The sequence below is a fragment of the Ptychodera flava genome, chromosome 21 (assembly GCF_041260155.1).
Source record: "Ptychodera flava strain L36383 chromosome 21, AS_Pfla_20210202, whole genome shotgun sequence".
NCBI lineage: Eukaryota > Metazoa > Hemichordata > Enteropneusta > Ptychoderidae > Ptychodera > Ptychodera flava.
Genome location: NC_091948.1, coordinates 30,076,433 through 30,090,083, shown reverse-complemented (window position 1 = coordinate 30,090,083; position 13,651 = coordinate 30,076,433). Strand labels below are relative to the sequence as shown.

Here is a 13,651-nt window from a genome sequence, read left to right as displayed (position 1 = left end):
CAGTTCCTTGCATACATACATACATACATATGCAGAACCTCATCTGTAGTTAAGGTATCCCACAACTATACAGAAAAAGAAGACACCGTTTTCTAACTATGACACTACCATCGTGTAGTCATGATTAAAGTGATCATATTATGTAGTTTTAACCGTTGCACTCAACAAACAAAGTTACTACTGTCTGTAGCTTTCAGGTCCGTCCGGTAACCCTTCATCAGCATGAATGACACTGGCTGGACAATTGGCATCAGTCACGTGGTTCAATGATCACATGTGAATCACGTGACTGAATTAGGTTACTGTAAACTGATGGTAAGGCATAGCTATAGCGGCCATGATTAAAGTGGTGCTACCACTGACAACCCGGTGTGCTTGCTTGAGTTATTAAAAGCATGACGACCTCGATCACCACCTCAAATCATTTAACCAATGGCTTAAACCTAAAAGTTTTCTTAGTCACGTGGGTGGAAAAACTTTGGTCAACTGCCTAAATACAATCGAATTCAAACTTCTTTCCATTGTCTTGGATAGACTCGCCGATAGTTGTGATATCGCAGCGGTACATAAGTGTTTATTGCGCAACAACACACTTAAGAAGTGTGGTAAGGCAAAAATACCTTTACAGTTCAACATTACAAGGATTAACAAACACTGGTTGTAGCTGCTGCTGGGGGAGAAAGTAATGTACTTGAAATATATTTAACAATATACTTAATATACTTAACTTACATACTTACTTACTTAAATATACTTAACTTACATACTTGTGGCGTATATCGAACGCGATCGGGTCATTGGGGTCATCGCCAAAGGGGCGATGACCCCAATGACCCGATCGCGTTCGATATACGCCACAACTACCGCTGCGATATCACAGCTAACCCGCCGACTGTGCCCTCCCGTTATTGATCAACCATGAATGTCAAGGATTGTGATGCAGAAGAGACTTTGAAGGACATACGCAATTTGGATGAAAAAGCCACAAGCACTGAAGTAAAGGAATTCTACGACAAATGGAGCCACAGATATGACGAGGTGAGCTGAACAAATTGCCAAGACAGCAACGTTATGGCGTTGCATGGTTGAAAAGTTTATCTATCATTTTAATCTACAAAATCTCCTTCTCAAAAACTTGCAGGCAACTTGAGCTAAATGAGCTGACATTTTACTCAATCATATCATCATTAGTCTAAGTACTTGCAAGAGTGCTATAAAGGCGTTTCCATTGGTCATGTAGTTTGACAACCATAAGCTTATTGACATTTCGAAAAGTACATGCGGTGATCATGAGGTATATCAAAAATCTTCTCCAAACTCTGTTCGACCTACCTGTATATGGCAACTTCCAGCCTAATTTTTAGGATGACCTTGGATAGACTTTGATCTACTTTCACATATCTCGGCAACCACACGGGCTAGAAATTTTTGATATTGTCAGGTCAGGATGAGAATACAGTTTTACCCCAATTTTATGGCCTTGGATAACCTTGACCTACTTCTGCTACTTTTACATTCCTCAGAAACTGCTCCAGTTAGAGGTTTGGTTTTGGCAAGACATTAATCGGTATCGGACAAAAACATTTTCCCCAGCTTTTTCACATGATTTGGGTTGACCTTTGACCTACTTCAAGGACTGCGTTGAAGATTGATCAGTCTGAGACACTTTTTTTCCAGAACTTTTCGGATGAGTTGTGGCGACCTGACACCTACGAGGCTCAGCAACTGCAACAAGTCTGTTTGTAAAAATCGGGGGTTTTTTGTCAAAATTTATTTTCTTTTTGTAAAATCCTACTTTCCTTTTTGTAAAAACCTATTTTTCTCTTATATAATTGATATACTAACTTTTCTACTGCGAATCTTCTCTTTGACACAAAATCTGGTTTCAGGGAGAATTACTCCTGTCAAATGGCTTTAATTCGTTGAACTGATGAAATTTTGAATAATGTTGACCATAGTTTTCTGAATGGTGTACTTACTTTTGTTGGATTTGTCAAAGGCCTTTGACCTTATTGATCACGAGACTTTATTGACAAAGTCATCTGTTTACGGCTTGTCTGATTGTACCAATAACTGTTTTCGTTCTCATTGACAAATCGCCAACAAGTAGTTGACTATATGGGTACTCTTTTTGTTAAACATTATGTCACAGTTGACGTTCCACAGGGTTCAATTTTAGGCCCACTTTTATTCATGATTTTTATTAATGACACATCTCTATTCGTTCACTCATCTACTTTGCATATGTATGTAGATGTCAGACACTGTCGTCAAAGGGTAAATACCTTAGAGATGTTAAAGATGTAATGAGCAGAAATATTTCTCCAATGTCGAATTGGATAACTGCAAATCATATGCGTATTAATGTTAAACATCTCAGTGTGTTAATAACAACCCATTAAAGACTGACTCGTCTGAATGAAACAAATGCCTCATTATCTGTAGCACTGTCCCGCTGTCTGTTGAGATTGTTGGCACTCCGATTTCACAAGTTCAATCGGTAGGAATCTTACGGGTCATGGAATGTTCATATAGATAATTTATGTAAAAAAGTTTAGTCAACGCATTGGTTTTCGGAGATTGCGTTCCTGTATCGCTTCTGATCGTCTTATTGTATTATGGTCTTATTCAGAGTGCTTTAGATTATTGTTGTATTGTTGGGGTAACACAAAGACTTGTAATCTCGATAAGGTTCCCACTCTTCAAAAGAGAGCGTTACGTACGCTGTTTGCACAAGGAATTGAATTTCCTCAGATGCTTTATTTTCTACCTTTAATGTGATGTCAATTAGACAGAGAATTTTTTATTTCATGGCAATGTTAAATTTCAAATGTATGAATGATTCAGGACTACAGTACTCTATACCGTGTTTCATTTATTCACTCCACAAGGGAATGTTCATGATTACTATACACGCTCTACTTCTCGTCAGGATTGTTATGTACCTAGATGTGCTTTAAATGATGGATAACGCAGTTTTCATTTCCGTGCCACTAAAGTGTGGAATTCATTACCGACTGAAATCAGAGAACTATCCAGCCTGAGTGCATTCAAATGTAAATTGAAAGAATATGTCAAAAGCAACGCGCCTTTGTGATTTACAATTTTTGTGTGTAATATTTTCTGTTCTTGATGTATTTATGAGCCCCGATGAAAAATTACATTACTAGTAATTTGGCCGTTCTATAAAAGTGTAAATAAATAAATAAATAAATAAATAAATAAATAAATAAACGCATACTTAATAATTTCAAATTGCTATTAGCACTGCATGCACGACAAGAATGGACTCGTCGTCATTAACGTTGTTATTCCTGCTCATGAAATTTAACACCTTTATGTCGCATATTACCCGATTCTTAATTCTCATTTTCATTTTCATCCATGAAAGACAGGGTTTGCCATCAAAGAGACAGTGCAGAAAGCGTCATTCCTATCCCAGGAATACAGTGCTATAATTTGGTCCAAATGTAATGTTGTAAAGTGATTCAATAAGAAAATCAACTACATTTGATAGCCATTCTGATTTTCAGGCTACAAAATTGCTGGTCCATTAATGTCACAGATTGGTTACATTCTCGACACTCCCCCTTATCAATTGGTCACCGCCTAATATCACTTTGATGCATAATAAATCACTTGTTTCACTATGAAATCAATCTGTTTAAAGTCCTCAATTAATTCTCAATTTTACAGTAAATTTCATTGTTACTATGTGGGTACATAAATATGTTTCTAGTAGTCTTGCCAGGCAACGAAAAGGGTATTTCTTGCTGAAAGTCAATGCTTTTAGCCGTTTGTGAAGTTCGGAGTCTTTTTCAGGTCATATCTTTCATGGAAAAATTTCCTCTGAAGGTGTCATTCTTGACAATTCTGAGTTATCTTTTGCTTTCACGTAAGGATTGCATTCAACTTGGATGGTATGGGCCAAAGCATGTCGCCGTGGGTTTATCAAAGCTGGTACCTGGAAAAAATGCAAGAATACTGGACTGTGCCGCTGGAACTGGTCTTGTAGGACAAGAGGTAAATGATTTGAAATAGTTTTGAAGTTTCTTATGAAATGTTCACATCACGGTGGAGGGACCGTGTTCACATTTCATGGTATCGGAATAGAAGGAATCTTCGTCGGAAAGATAATAAGCCTAGCACTGGCTTTAAGTGTCCTTGTACTGAAATAGCCACATCGGATATTGTGACGTATAAATCGTCGCTAGGCGATAATAAAAGAATATTTTTATTACATTAGCAGTTTGAACAATTGAAAGTCGATTTAATTAGAGAAAGTCTAACCAAAGCAAGATAGATAACTAGTATTTTTAGAATTTTAAGTATGTGCACTTCTTTTGAAAACAGCTAAAACGTCTTGGATATGAAAGGATCGATGCACTTGATATCTCATTGGAAATTCTTGACAAGGCAAGAGAAAAACTAATCTACGAGAATGTAATATGCGCTAAACTTGGACCTGACCCGATTGCAGGAATTCATGAAGGTAGAAATTAATAACACTGTAATGCGTTATCAATGCATTGATTCGAGTATGGTTTGAAGTTTGTATGGTTTATATCAAATTGTAACTTCGATTTCGATTATTTAAATGTCAAGTGCTTCTCATACTGGTAGGTTCAAAGGGTAAATCGACCACTTAATGTAAATCTCAGAGCCTAGTTCGAAATATTTCGATGTTTAGCTGAGTGTTGTCTTAGTCTAGTAATGCTTGTTCATGGCGATGCCGAATAGGCTAGAAACTATTTGCTGTCATTTCAATATATTATACATGTATCTTGTGTGTAAATGAATTTAGAATTCAAATTGTTTACTTTCATAGTTGTACAATTTTACTTCTGTCTGATGCTTTCATTCCCTGTTTTCCAGACTCGTATGATGCAGTAGTTTGCAGCGGGGCATTCGGCATTGGACATCTGGATGATGGTTGTTTTCTAGAATGGATACGAATTCTTAAAAAAGGTTATGTTTGTTTTCATTGTTTCTGCTATCAATATCATATTTTGATATGATTATAATTGCATTAATTCAATATTTTGAAAACTGAGATAGGAAAGCTTGAGACAAGAAATATGGCATATAAGCTTACATTCTGTTTGTGATTGTACCTGAATATCAAGAAGGGAACGAAAGTTCAGGTTAAAGGGATACAGTCGTCAGAACTGCGCATAAAGGTTCAATTGGGACCCATACGACCAATGTAAACACTGCATTGAAGGTACGATGGTGATTGACGAAAGTTAAAGCATGTCTGTCATAATCTATATATCGTATAATTTTAATGTTGCAGCTATGATGATAAGGTGCATCTAGATATCCTGCAAGAGAATACCCTTGTACATTAAGTAGACGTCACCGTAATCTACATCTGATTTTAATCAGATTGGATATCGTGCACAAAATACATTGTTTGTAAACAAGAAACTCGCACAGGTGCAGTTCTGACGACGGTTTCCCTTTAATCATCTGGACTAGCCTACTCATACTCACCCATGTAACATCACTATTGGTATTGAAAATAATCTCTGTCATGTAGCAATTGTAAAGTTATTGATGGACAACTGATTCTTTTCCAGGTGGTGTAATCTGTATAGCCGCAAACGTAGATGATAAGCAAGCAATTGAAGGCCCTGTTTTATCAGATCTGCTGGAAAACGGTTCATTAGAACTAATCCAGAAATGTCATTTGAATACTTATGTAAAGAATCTGAAAGGTACATATTATGCTTTTAAAAAGTGAAAGTAACTTGATTATTACTGTAAAATTATACAAACAATAAAGATAAAAAATAGCGTCAATGATGACACTGTGCTCCTCAGTGCATTTAGTGCAAATACATATGCGCATAATAAATGAGGTACAAGATGTGACATCTTAAGGTCTAAAATCCTATCAAAATTGAAGGGTATAGAACTTGTGGTTACTGAGATATGCATATATATGTATAATCAAGGTCAAAGGTCATCGAGGTCACATGACATTTTGAAAAAAAAAATGTATTGCTAATAAATCCCCATATGCCAAAAATCAGACCTCTACCTCTATTCGCTTGCCCAGAATTAGATATGTGCATAATAAAGGAGGTAAAGCGTGTGTTGTCATAAGGTCTCCCATCCTACTAAATCTAAAGGACATAGCACTTGTGGGACTTATTTATTGACATAAAAGTATACTTTAGGTAAAAAATCAAGTACACATGACATTTTGTCAAAAAATTTCTATCCTATAGTTATCCCTATATACTAAAAATCAGACATCCAGCTCTATGGGCTTGCTCAGAATTAGATATGCACATAATTAATGAGGTACAGTATGTGGCGTCATAAGGTCTCCCATCATACCAGATATGAAGGGTGTGGCACTTGTGGTTACTGAGTTATGGACAAATATGTATATTTGAGGTCAAAGGTCATTGAGGTCACGTGACATTTTGTAAAAAAAAATTGTATTGCTAAGTTATCCCTATATACCAAAAATCAGACCTCTAGCTCTATTGGCTCGCTCAAAATTAGATATGCACATAAATTATGAGGTATAATATGTGGCGTCATCCCATCATACCATATATGAAGGGTGTAGCACTTGTGGTTACTGAGTTAGGGACAAATACGTATATTTGAGGTCAAAGGTCACCAAGGTCACGTGACATTTTGTCAAAATGTCTGAGATATCTGTGTGACAGGATGGACGAACGGATGGACGAACGGACACAATGACCCGGACACCATGACCCAATCTATAAGCCCCCTGGACTTCATCCATGGGGACTAGAAACTGTGTCACTACATCCTTTTTGCACTAGAATACGATGAGAAACTAAATTTTTATTTTTCTTGGCCTTATACATGGGCGTCTACAGAGAACTGACTTATACATGGGAGTCTATGGAGAACTGCCTTTACATGGGAGTCTATGGAGGACTGCCTTATACATGGGAGTCTATGGAGAACTGCCTTATACATGGGAGTCTATGGAGGTGTAAACTAAAAAGTCCTCCAAGTCTAACACGGCCAAATTTGATCGCATTGTGAAACAAATCGACGTGCATCTGTATGGGGTAGGGTACTATCCTTGTGCAAAGTTTGAAAGAAATTGACCAGGGCATGTCTGCGTGAATGGACGTACGCACGCATGCACGGACAAACGGACATGACCCAATCTATAAGTCCCCCAGACTTCGTCTGTGGGACTGACAAACTTTCTTCATGTCATTGATGGCCTTGATTTTCTTTGGATATTGAATGGACACATTTATTAAAGACGTCACTTTAGCTTGTCAATGACAGTGAAATGATTTTTTGCAGAAACTTGATCGGTCCAGCCAGTACACATTCTTACTCATAACAGCTGAACTGCGATGATCACAACATTGTTTTATGATATTCCGATACAAAATTAAAATAATTTTATTAATATGTCGCATTGACTATAAAGTTGCAAATGTTTCCTTGGGTGTTGAAACATGTTAGCATAGTGTACGTGTTACAAATCAACACACCAAACAGCAATGTCCATGTAAGAACAACCTGCTTGATTTCCATGGACTTTCTGGTCCGCCCATCACACTGTTATGTCTGTTTCCCCTCCAGCTTCAGTGTTTCATCTAGGATGCTACACCAGGGGGATTGGTCCCCATCTACTGTAATTTTTGAGGGGGATTTTAAAGTTTTTGGGGGGATTTAACTGAAACATATAATGACATCTTTATACGTAAGTTGTAATGTTGCAGTGATGTTACTTGTATTATACATACTACAAGCCATAAATAACTTGCTTACACAATCCAAGCTGCTAGCTGCAAACACCATCCTCTATAAGATTATTTCAAAAGTCAACAAATTTGCGTATCACTGTTGTGAATGTATAGGGCTTCCAAGAGTGGCAGACAGCTCATTAATATTCATAAGCATTACTATTCCTAAAAAAATTGAAGCATATTCTGTATGCTAAATTATACTGTATGTTTGTTTGCACATATTCTGTATGTTTGCTTTCTTAGGGCTTAATGTACATTCAAACATAAAAATTAACAATAGTTAGCCATTCCCACTGTACTTTCAAGGGATTTTTTTCATTTTTCACTGAACTGTCTGCACTACAAAAAGTAAGAAAAACTCTTTTGTAGTTATAAAGGAATGTTTTGTAGCTTCTGAAAAAAATAGTGTACTTGTTTGTCACGTTTTTACAGTGCTTATATCATCCCTCACTACTGTAAGTTTGGATCAACATTGCCCTATACAAACCAGTTAGCTGTATTTTTCTAGTGACCTAGCTGGTCTTGTAATTTTGTGCGCAGACTCAGTAGAGTTAAAACGAACAACTTAGAGGGTCGAACTTCAGTAAGCCATCAGTCTGCACGATAACCCGGCTTTTGAGGTGTGGCCGGTACCAGCGATTTGATTGGGTATTGTAGGGTGATTGGCATGTAAGACATTATGTTAGAAACCATTTTCTTTAATGGGTGGGTTCAATCGCTAAGGTATAAATAACAATTAATATTTGTTATCATATGAAGATATTTTACAATAATTTGATATCGTTTGTAATTTATTCACTTAAAATAATTATTTTGTTGATGATTTGAAGACGTTGACAACCTCAGTATGCACGTGTTCTATGACAGTTCAATTTCCCACCCTCCGCATAAATGGTTGACACTTCGACGAGAGTTGACCGCTGTCGATGCTACAACATCAAAACATTAGAACAAGAAACTCACATGGTTCTTAAAGTTACGGATCAAATTTAAAGCTAATGATGTTTCTAGAGTAGAAATAAAGATAGGTACAAACCGTACAAAAATGGCTTTGTTGGAACGAACCTACATTGAAAGGTCTAATAAATGTAGCGATCACATGAACATCCCGACCGGTCCAACTACCCGTCGACTGCCGTACTGTCAAGATTCGATGTCTAAAACACCAAAGAGCTGCTGTTTAGCCCCTGCTGATGTGTACCAGCCCCCAAAGAGTACTACCACATTTATAGAAAGCTACAAAATATGCGTCTGTTTTTACTCACAATTACTGAATCCTGTCTCAAAACTGTCATCCATATAATTTCCTGACGGGCAGTGTCACTGAGTGTGTGGATACCGGATACGATCATCGTTGCATGGACATACCACAGATGATCGTTGACACTCGCTGGGAAAACGACGGCTGGGACTATTATTTTGTTTGCTTTTACAGAGTGTAATGGGCTCAGGTACAGAGATATCGACTGATTACAGATATTGGAAGGTAAATTGCCTGTAGGGCAGTGACGGGCAGCAGTATGACCCTTTGATCGAACACTTGCAACACTGCCCGCGATCGCAGACCAGTTGTGAGATCGACAGAAATTTTAGTTGTTGGGATTTTTTTCAACAAATACGGGCTACCACAAGTTTACCTCTGAATGCTGTTGTAATTAGCAACCTCTACTACATTACATTGATACAGAAAATGTGCTCATACGCCGACGAGTTATTCCGTATTGTGCAAGATTTGTGCATTTCGAGTGGCTCGCCGATGAAGCTATGATGAGCACCCACGAGTGAGTGAGTAATACACGATAGCTCATTATGCATGACCTCATTATGTCTAGCCTCTAAACCAATAGGCGCAGCTTTGAGATGTCATGTGATACTATTCATGAGCATTTGTTTACAACATATGCGATTTTCCCGCCACGTCGTTAGCCTGCGTTTTCTTGATTATCTACGCCTATTTTACCTTATTAAGGCATAGCTGATGAGTCATACTTTGAGGGCAATAATAATCAGCTAAGCTGCATTCAAGAAAGTGGTAAGGGATTGGCTAGTACCGCGCTTTGCGCCCTTAGGACTGGGATTTGACATGTGTCAATCAATGGTTTTCACTGCAAGTTACTCGAAATCGTGTCAATCAGAGCAATTACCGACGAGGGGGCAAGCCCCCGATGAGTAATATGAAGCTGTATGTTGCCAGGAGTAAACCATTGCCGATTGGAGAGGTTTGCATTAGTCTGATGGTACCTGAGGTGGAACATAATCGGCTTGAAAATTTTAGGGTTTTTCATTGTTTCGCTCAAAAGTTAACTGTGCTGAGAACACATTTTAATGAACCACAGAAACGATGAATCATTTTTAAACAATTAGTAATACCTAAAGGCCTTATTTTTCATACTAAATTGTCTACATGATTTTTAGACCAAAAATTACAAAGTTTCAAAGAGAGGTCCTGTCAACCCCATAGAAAATGTACCCTCCATTTCTTCGTGCAGTGAGGTCACCAGCCGAGCGGGCGGGACTTTAGCACCCGTTTACCGTATTGTGGAAGCTATGCCAAAAGTGACACTTGCAGCCTTTTTCAAGCAGCGTCGTGCTCAACAGCAGGATTATGCCACAAAATTGACAAAATTTTATATTTTGCCCTATATTCACACACGTGAATTCGCTCCATTTCTGCCAACGATCGCGTGTCTAGTGACCCAGATGACTTTATTTTACGTTTACATTGACAATGGGGTACGTTTAATCGGCATAGTTTGGCGATTGTCTCTTTAGACCAAAAATTACAAGTTTTGAAAGTTGAGTTCGTTCAAAATCGAGTAATTTTAGCTACCCAATTGAAAATTGATAAAATTATATTTTAAAATATGTATATTGCCAAAACATTTGTCGACAATATTCTTCAGACCTATAGCCGAAACTTACCATCTCAAAAACAGTGAAAATATACCTTAGTTTATGAGAAAACCGCGTCTTTATTTTGGCGATATTGCTTGCTTTTGTTTACTTTCAATGACGCCACTGAAAGACGCCATTCTTGCCTATATTACCCGTCATGCAATGGTACCGGAAAAGCCGGTCATCGTGCAGACTGCATGCGGAGTTTCTCGATGTCAGATTCTCTCCATTTGCTTTTTGTCAGTCATTTTAGAACGGGAAAATAACAAACAGAAAGGTTGGCTGTCACCGACAGTTAACTTTAGGGTTAATTTGCCCCGAAAAATAAGTAAGTGTCTGTTCAATGAATTCAAAAACCGGACCCATTGACACCACAGCATGCTTGTGACAGGCATGCAGTCTGCACTACGTTTCTGTGACAGTAAAAGTTCAAATTTTCGTGTCAATTTTGCCATCAGAATTATTTTCAGAGTGTTATGGACATCCATACGGTGCATAAAAACTTAAGTTTGTGTCCTTTTCTCAATCGTACAGAGATAATGTGACACAGAAACCTTTATCCGGCTAGGGCAATGAACTTTTGTGAACGTAACTCTCAACTGGCTGACAGGCTTTCATATGCAAAATCAGCGTACAGAAATTTACGTGTGGTATTGTTTCAACAGCAATTTATTGAAGCAGTTCAAAAAGTATCAAAATCGAACTAACAGACTCAGACTGTAAAATTAGTCCCTTCCATGTAAATGTTCTTGCAACACTATACAATGCATTCTTGGAAGCGATCGAGTAGCTGAGGTAGGCTGGGATACGACTTGGGCCCAAGAATGCTGAATTTCGGCAGTAATTTGGCTTTTTACGTCAAGTCCCAAAATGGATTGAAGTCACCGACCCTACGTACGGGTCTTTGGGGCGATTAGCTGTAGCGGAACACACAGCATCGTACGCAGGGCTAGTACAACATGTGATCATGGAGGTAGTAGGAGACTGAGGTTTCTTGCACGGTCACGCCGATGAAATTGGAAGCTGAAATTTTCGCTCGTTATTTTGCAAACGAAATCGTAAATCCATTCAAAACTTCCTATTTTTTTTTACATATTTGAAACCCATGAGGAACGTAATTCATTCTCCCCTGCACAGTAAAAAGGAGATCGAAACGACATGCATGTCAGACAAAGATCAAACGCACGCAAGATGTCCATCCACATCCACCAATCTCGTACTTTACACCGACAGAACAAAAACAATTTGATCGAGCATGGACGTTCTAACGTAAATGCATCATTGTCTATCGCATTTTCATGTAAGCCAATACACTCACACGTACGCTGTAAGTTCAATTATGATATCAATCCAACACGATACTATTTTCGCTGATAGTGAGTGTGCAGCGTGAATGGTATGCTGTAGTCGTTAGATAACACTGATCACGTGGTGTGACAAAATAGTTTTACGGAAGTTGTTGACGGAAGTGACGTCAACTTTGCTTCTCCCAACTCTATAAGCTTCCTCAGTTACGTAACTTCGTCGCTAAAAATTACTGTAACAATTTGCAGAAAAAATACACATGAAGACAACTACAACATGGCATACGTGAAAAGTTGTTTTAATTGTGAAAATGGAATCAATAATCATTTGTGAATGAATTTACCATTTTCCTGGGTCGTTCACCAAACCTCCAAAATTACATGTTTGCTGAATTATGATGAAACATGTTCTGATAATCCAATACCTATTTTGATTGCATTGGCAACATGGGTTTTATCGACCATGCATGCCATGTGTATACAACACGTACAGTGGAACAACTTTAGTTGAAATAATTTTAATCGTGAACACATACATCAGTTCATGTAATGTTTTGCCACTTTTTTGCGTGATTAGCTGAAATACATTATAACTTCTGCAGCATTTAAGGCTATTTCCATCAATCTGGACGCATTTATCATATTTGCCAGACTTGCCCTATCAAAAATCTAATCACTCGGTAAAAGCTTAAAGAATTATATCGACATACAATTTTAGTACCGAATTGGTAATTAACAGTGAAAATCACCGTTTATCATATAATATCTCTTGTACCTTCGGTGTTGATTCTCGGTTAGTCCCTTCTCTGGAAGAGCTGAAAGTGCGCCCTCAGTGATGTGTGTGTAAAAAGTACACCCGTCAACCCATTGTTTCTGTTCCAAGGTTCAGTAACGCCAAGGTATTCATATAGATTGTGTATGTCATGTTGGCTGGCACAAGACTATTGATTCACTAGTTTTGCTGAAAAACAGTGCAGACCTTAGAGTTTTGATATCTGCATGATAGTTGCTTGTCTTTGAGGTATTTTTGCAAAGATCATTATCAGCTTGAATCGCAATGCAGACTGTTGTGAAAGATGGATGTAACATTTTGTGGTAATATGGGGAGGAGGGGAGTTATAGGCCCAGGAAAATCGTAACAGTGCAAAATGTGCAATATTGCATTCCATGGAAATTTTGTATTTTTTCGTATGAAATACTTTTCAAATTGCTGATCTTGATATCTTTGAAATTTAGCATACATATTTTTAAGGATGACCTTAAATCCCAGTCAGATTTCTTGAATTGTGATGAAATCAGCAATTTTGTATTTTGGGGTTCAAAAACCTTTGATACAGTTGGATAAAAATGTTATACAAATATTCAGTTTACGATATTATAACTGAATCATTGCCACATCATAAGTTTAAACTTTTTGTGAGATTGAGATGTAAGGTAAAATAAGGTAGAACTACAGAAACTAAAAACTAATGATATGTACAAATTTTTGCTATGTCAATTTTCGCAACCAGCCAGTATAATGAAGTGGCGAAGAGAGTTCAAGCAGGTGGCTAATTGGCAAGATATCTGGATACATGCTAACAAACTTATGTCTTAAAATAAAGTGCGTGCGTTTCATTGAAAATTTTTGCACAACAAATGCATAAATAATGTAAAATTGCACCTTTGGAAACTTAGGGAAAACTCTCT

The 13,651-nt window shown here is 37.6% G+C and overlaps 1 protein-coding gene across 1 annotated transcript; it reads left to right on the top strand.

The window, feature by feature from the left end:
- The first annotated feature begins 840 nt into the window (after positions 1-840).
- On the top strand, positions 841-5,792 carry LOC139121993 (methyltransferase-like protein 27). The gene is made up of 5 exons (XM_070687329.1): positions 841-1,038; positions 3,901-4,023; positions 4,354-4,492; positions 4,876-4,968; positions 5,583-5,792. The coding sequence occupies exons 1-5, from the start codon at positions 919-921 to the stop codon at positions 5,744-5,746; spliced, it is 639 nt and encodes a 212-aa protein (XP_070543430.1). The 5' UTR covers positions 841-918; the 3' UTR covers positions 5,747-5,792.
- The last annotated feature ends 7,859 nt before the right edge of the window (positions 5,793-13,651 follow it).

Coding starts and splice junctions, on each gene's coding strand:
- LOC139121993 (XM_070687329.1), top strand. CDS start 919: ATGAATGTCAAGGATTGTGATGCAGAAGAGACTTTGAAGGACATACGC. Junction 1,039..3,900: donor GGAGCCACAGATATGACGAG/GTGAGCTGAACA, acceptor CTTTCACGTAAG/GATTGCATTCAACTTGGATG. Junction 4,969..5,582: donor GATACGAATTCTTAAAAAAG/GTTATGTTTGTT, acceptor ATTCTTTTCCAG/GTGGTGTAATCTGTATAGCC.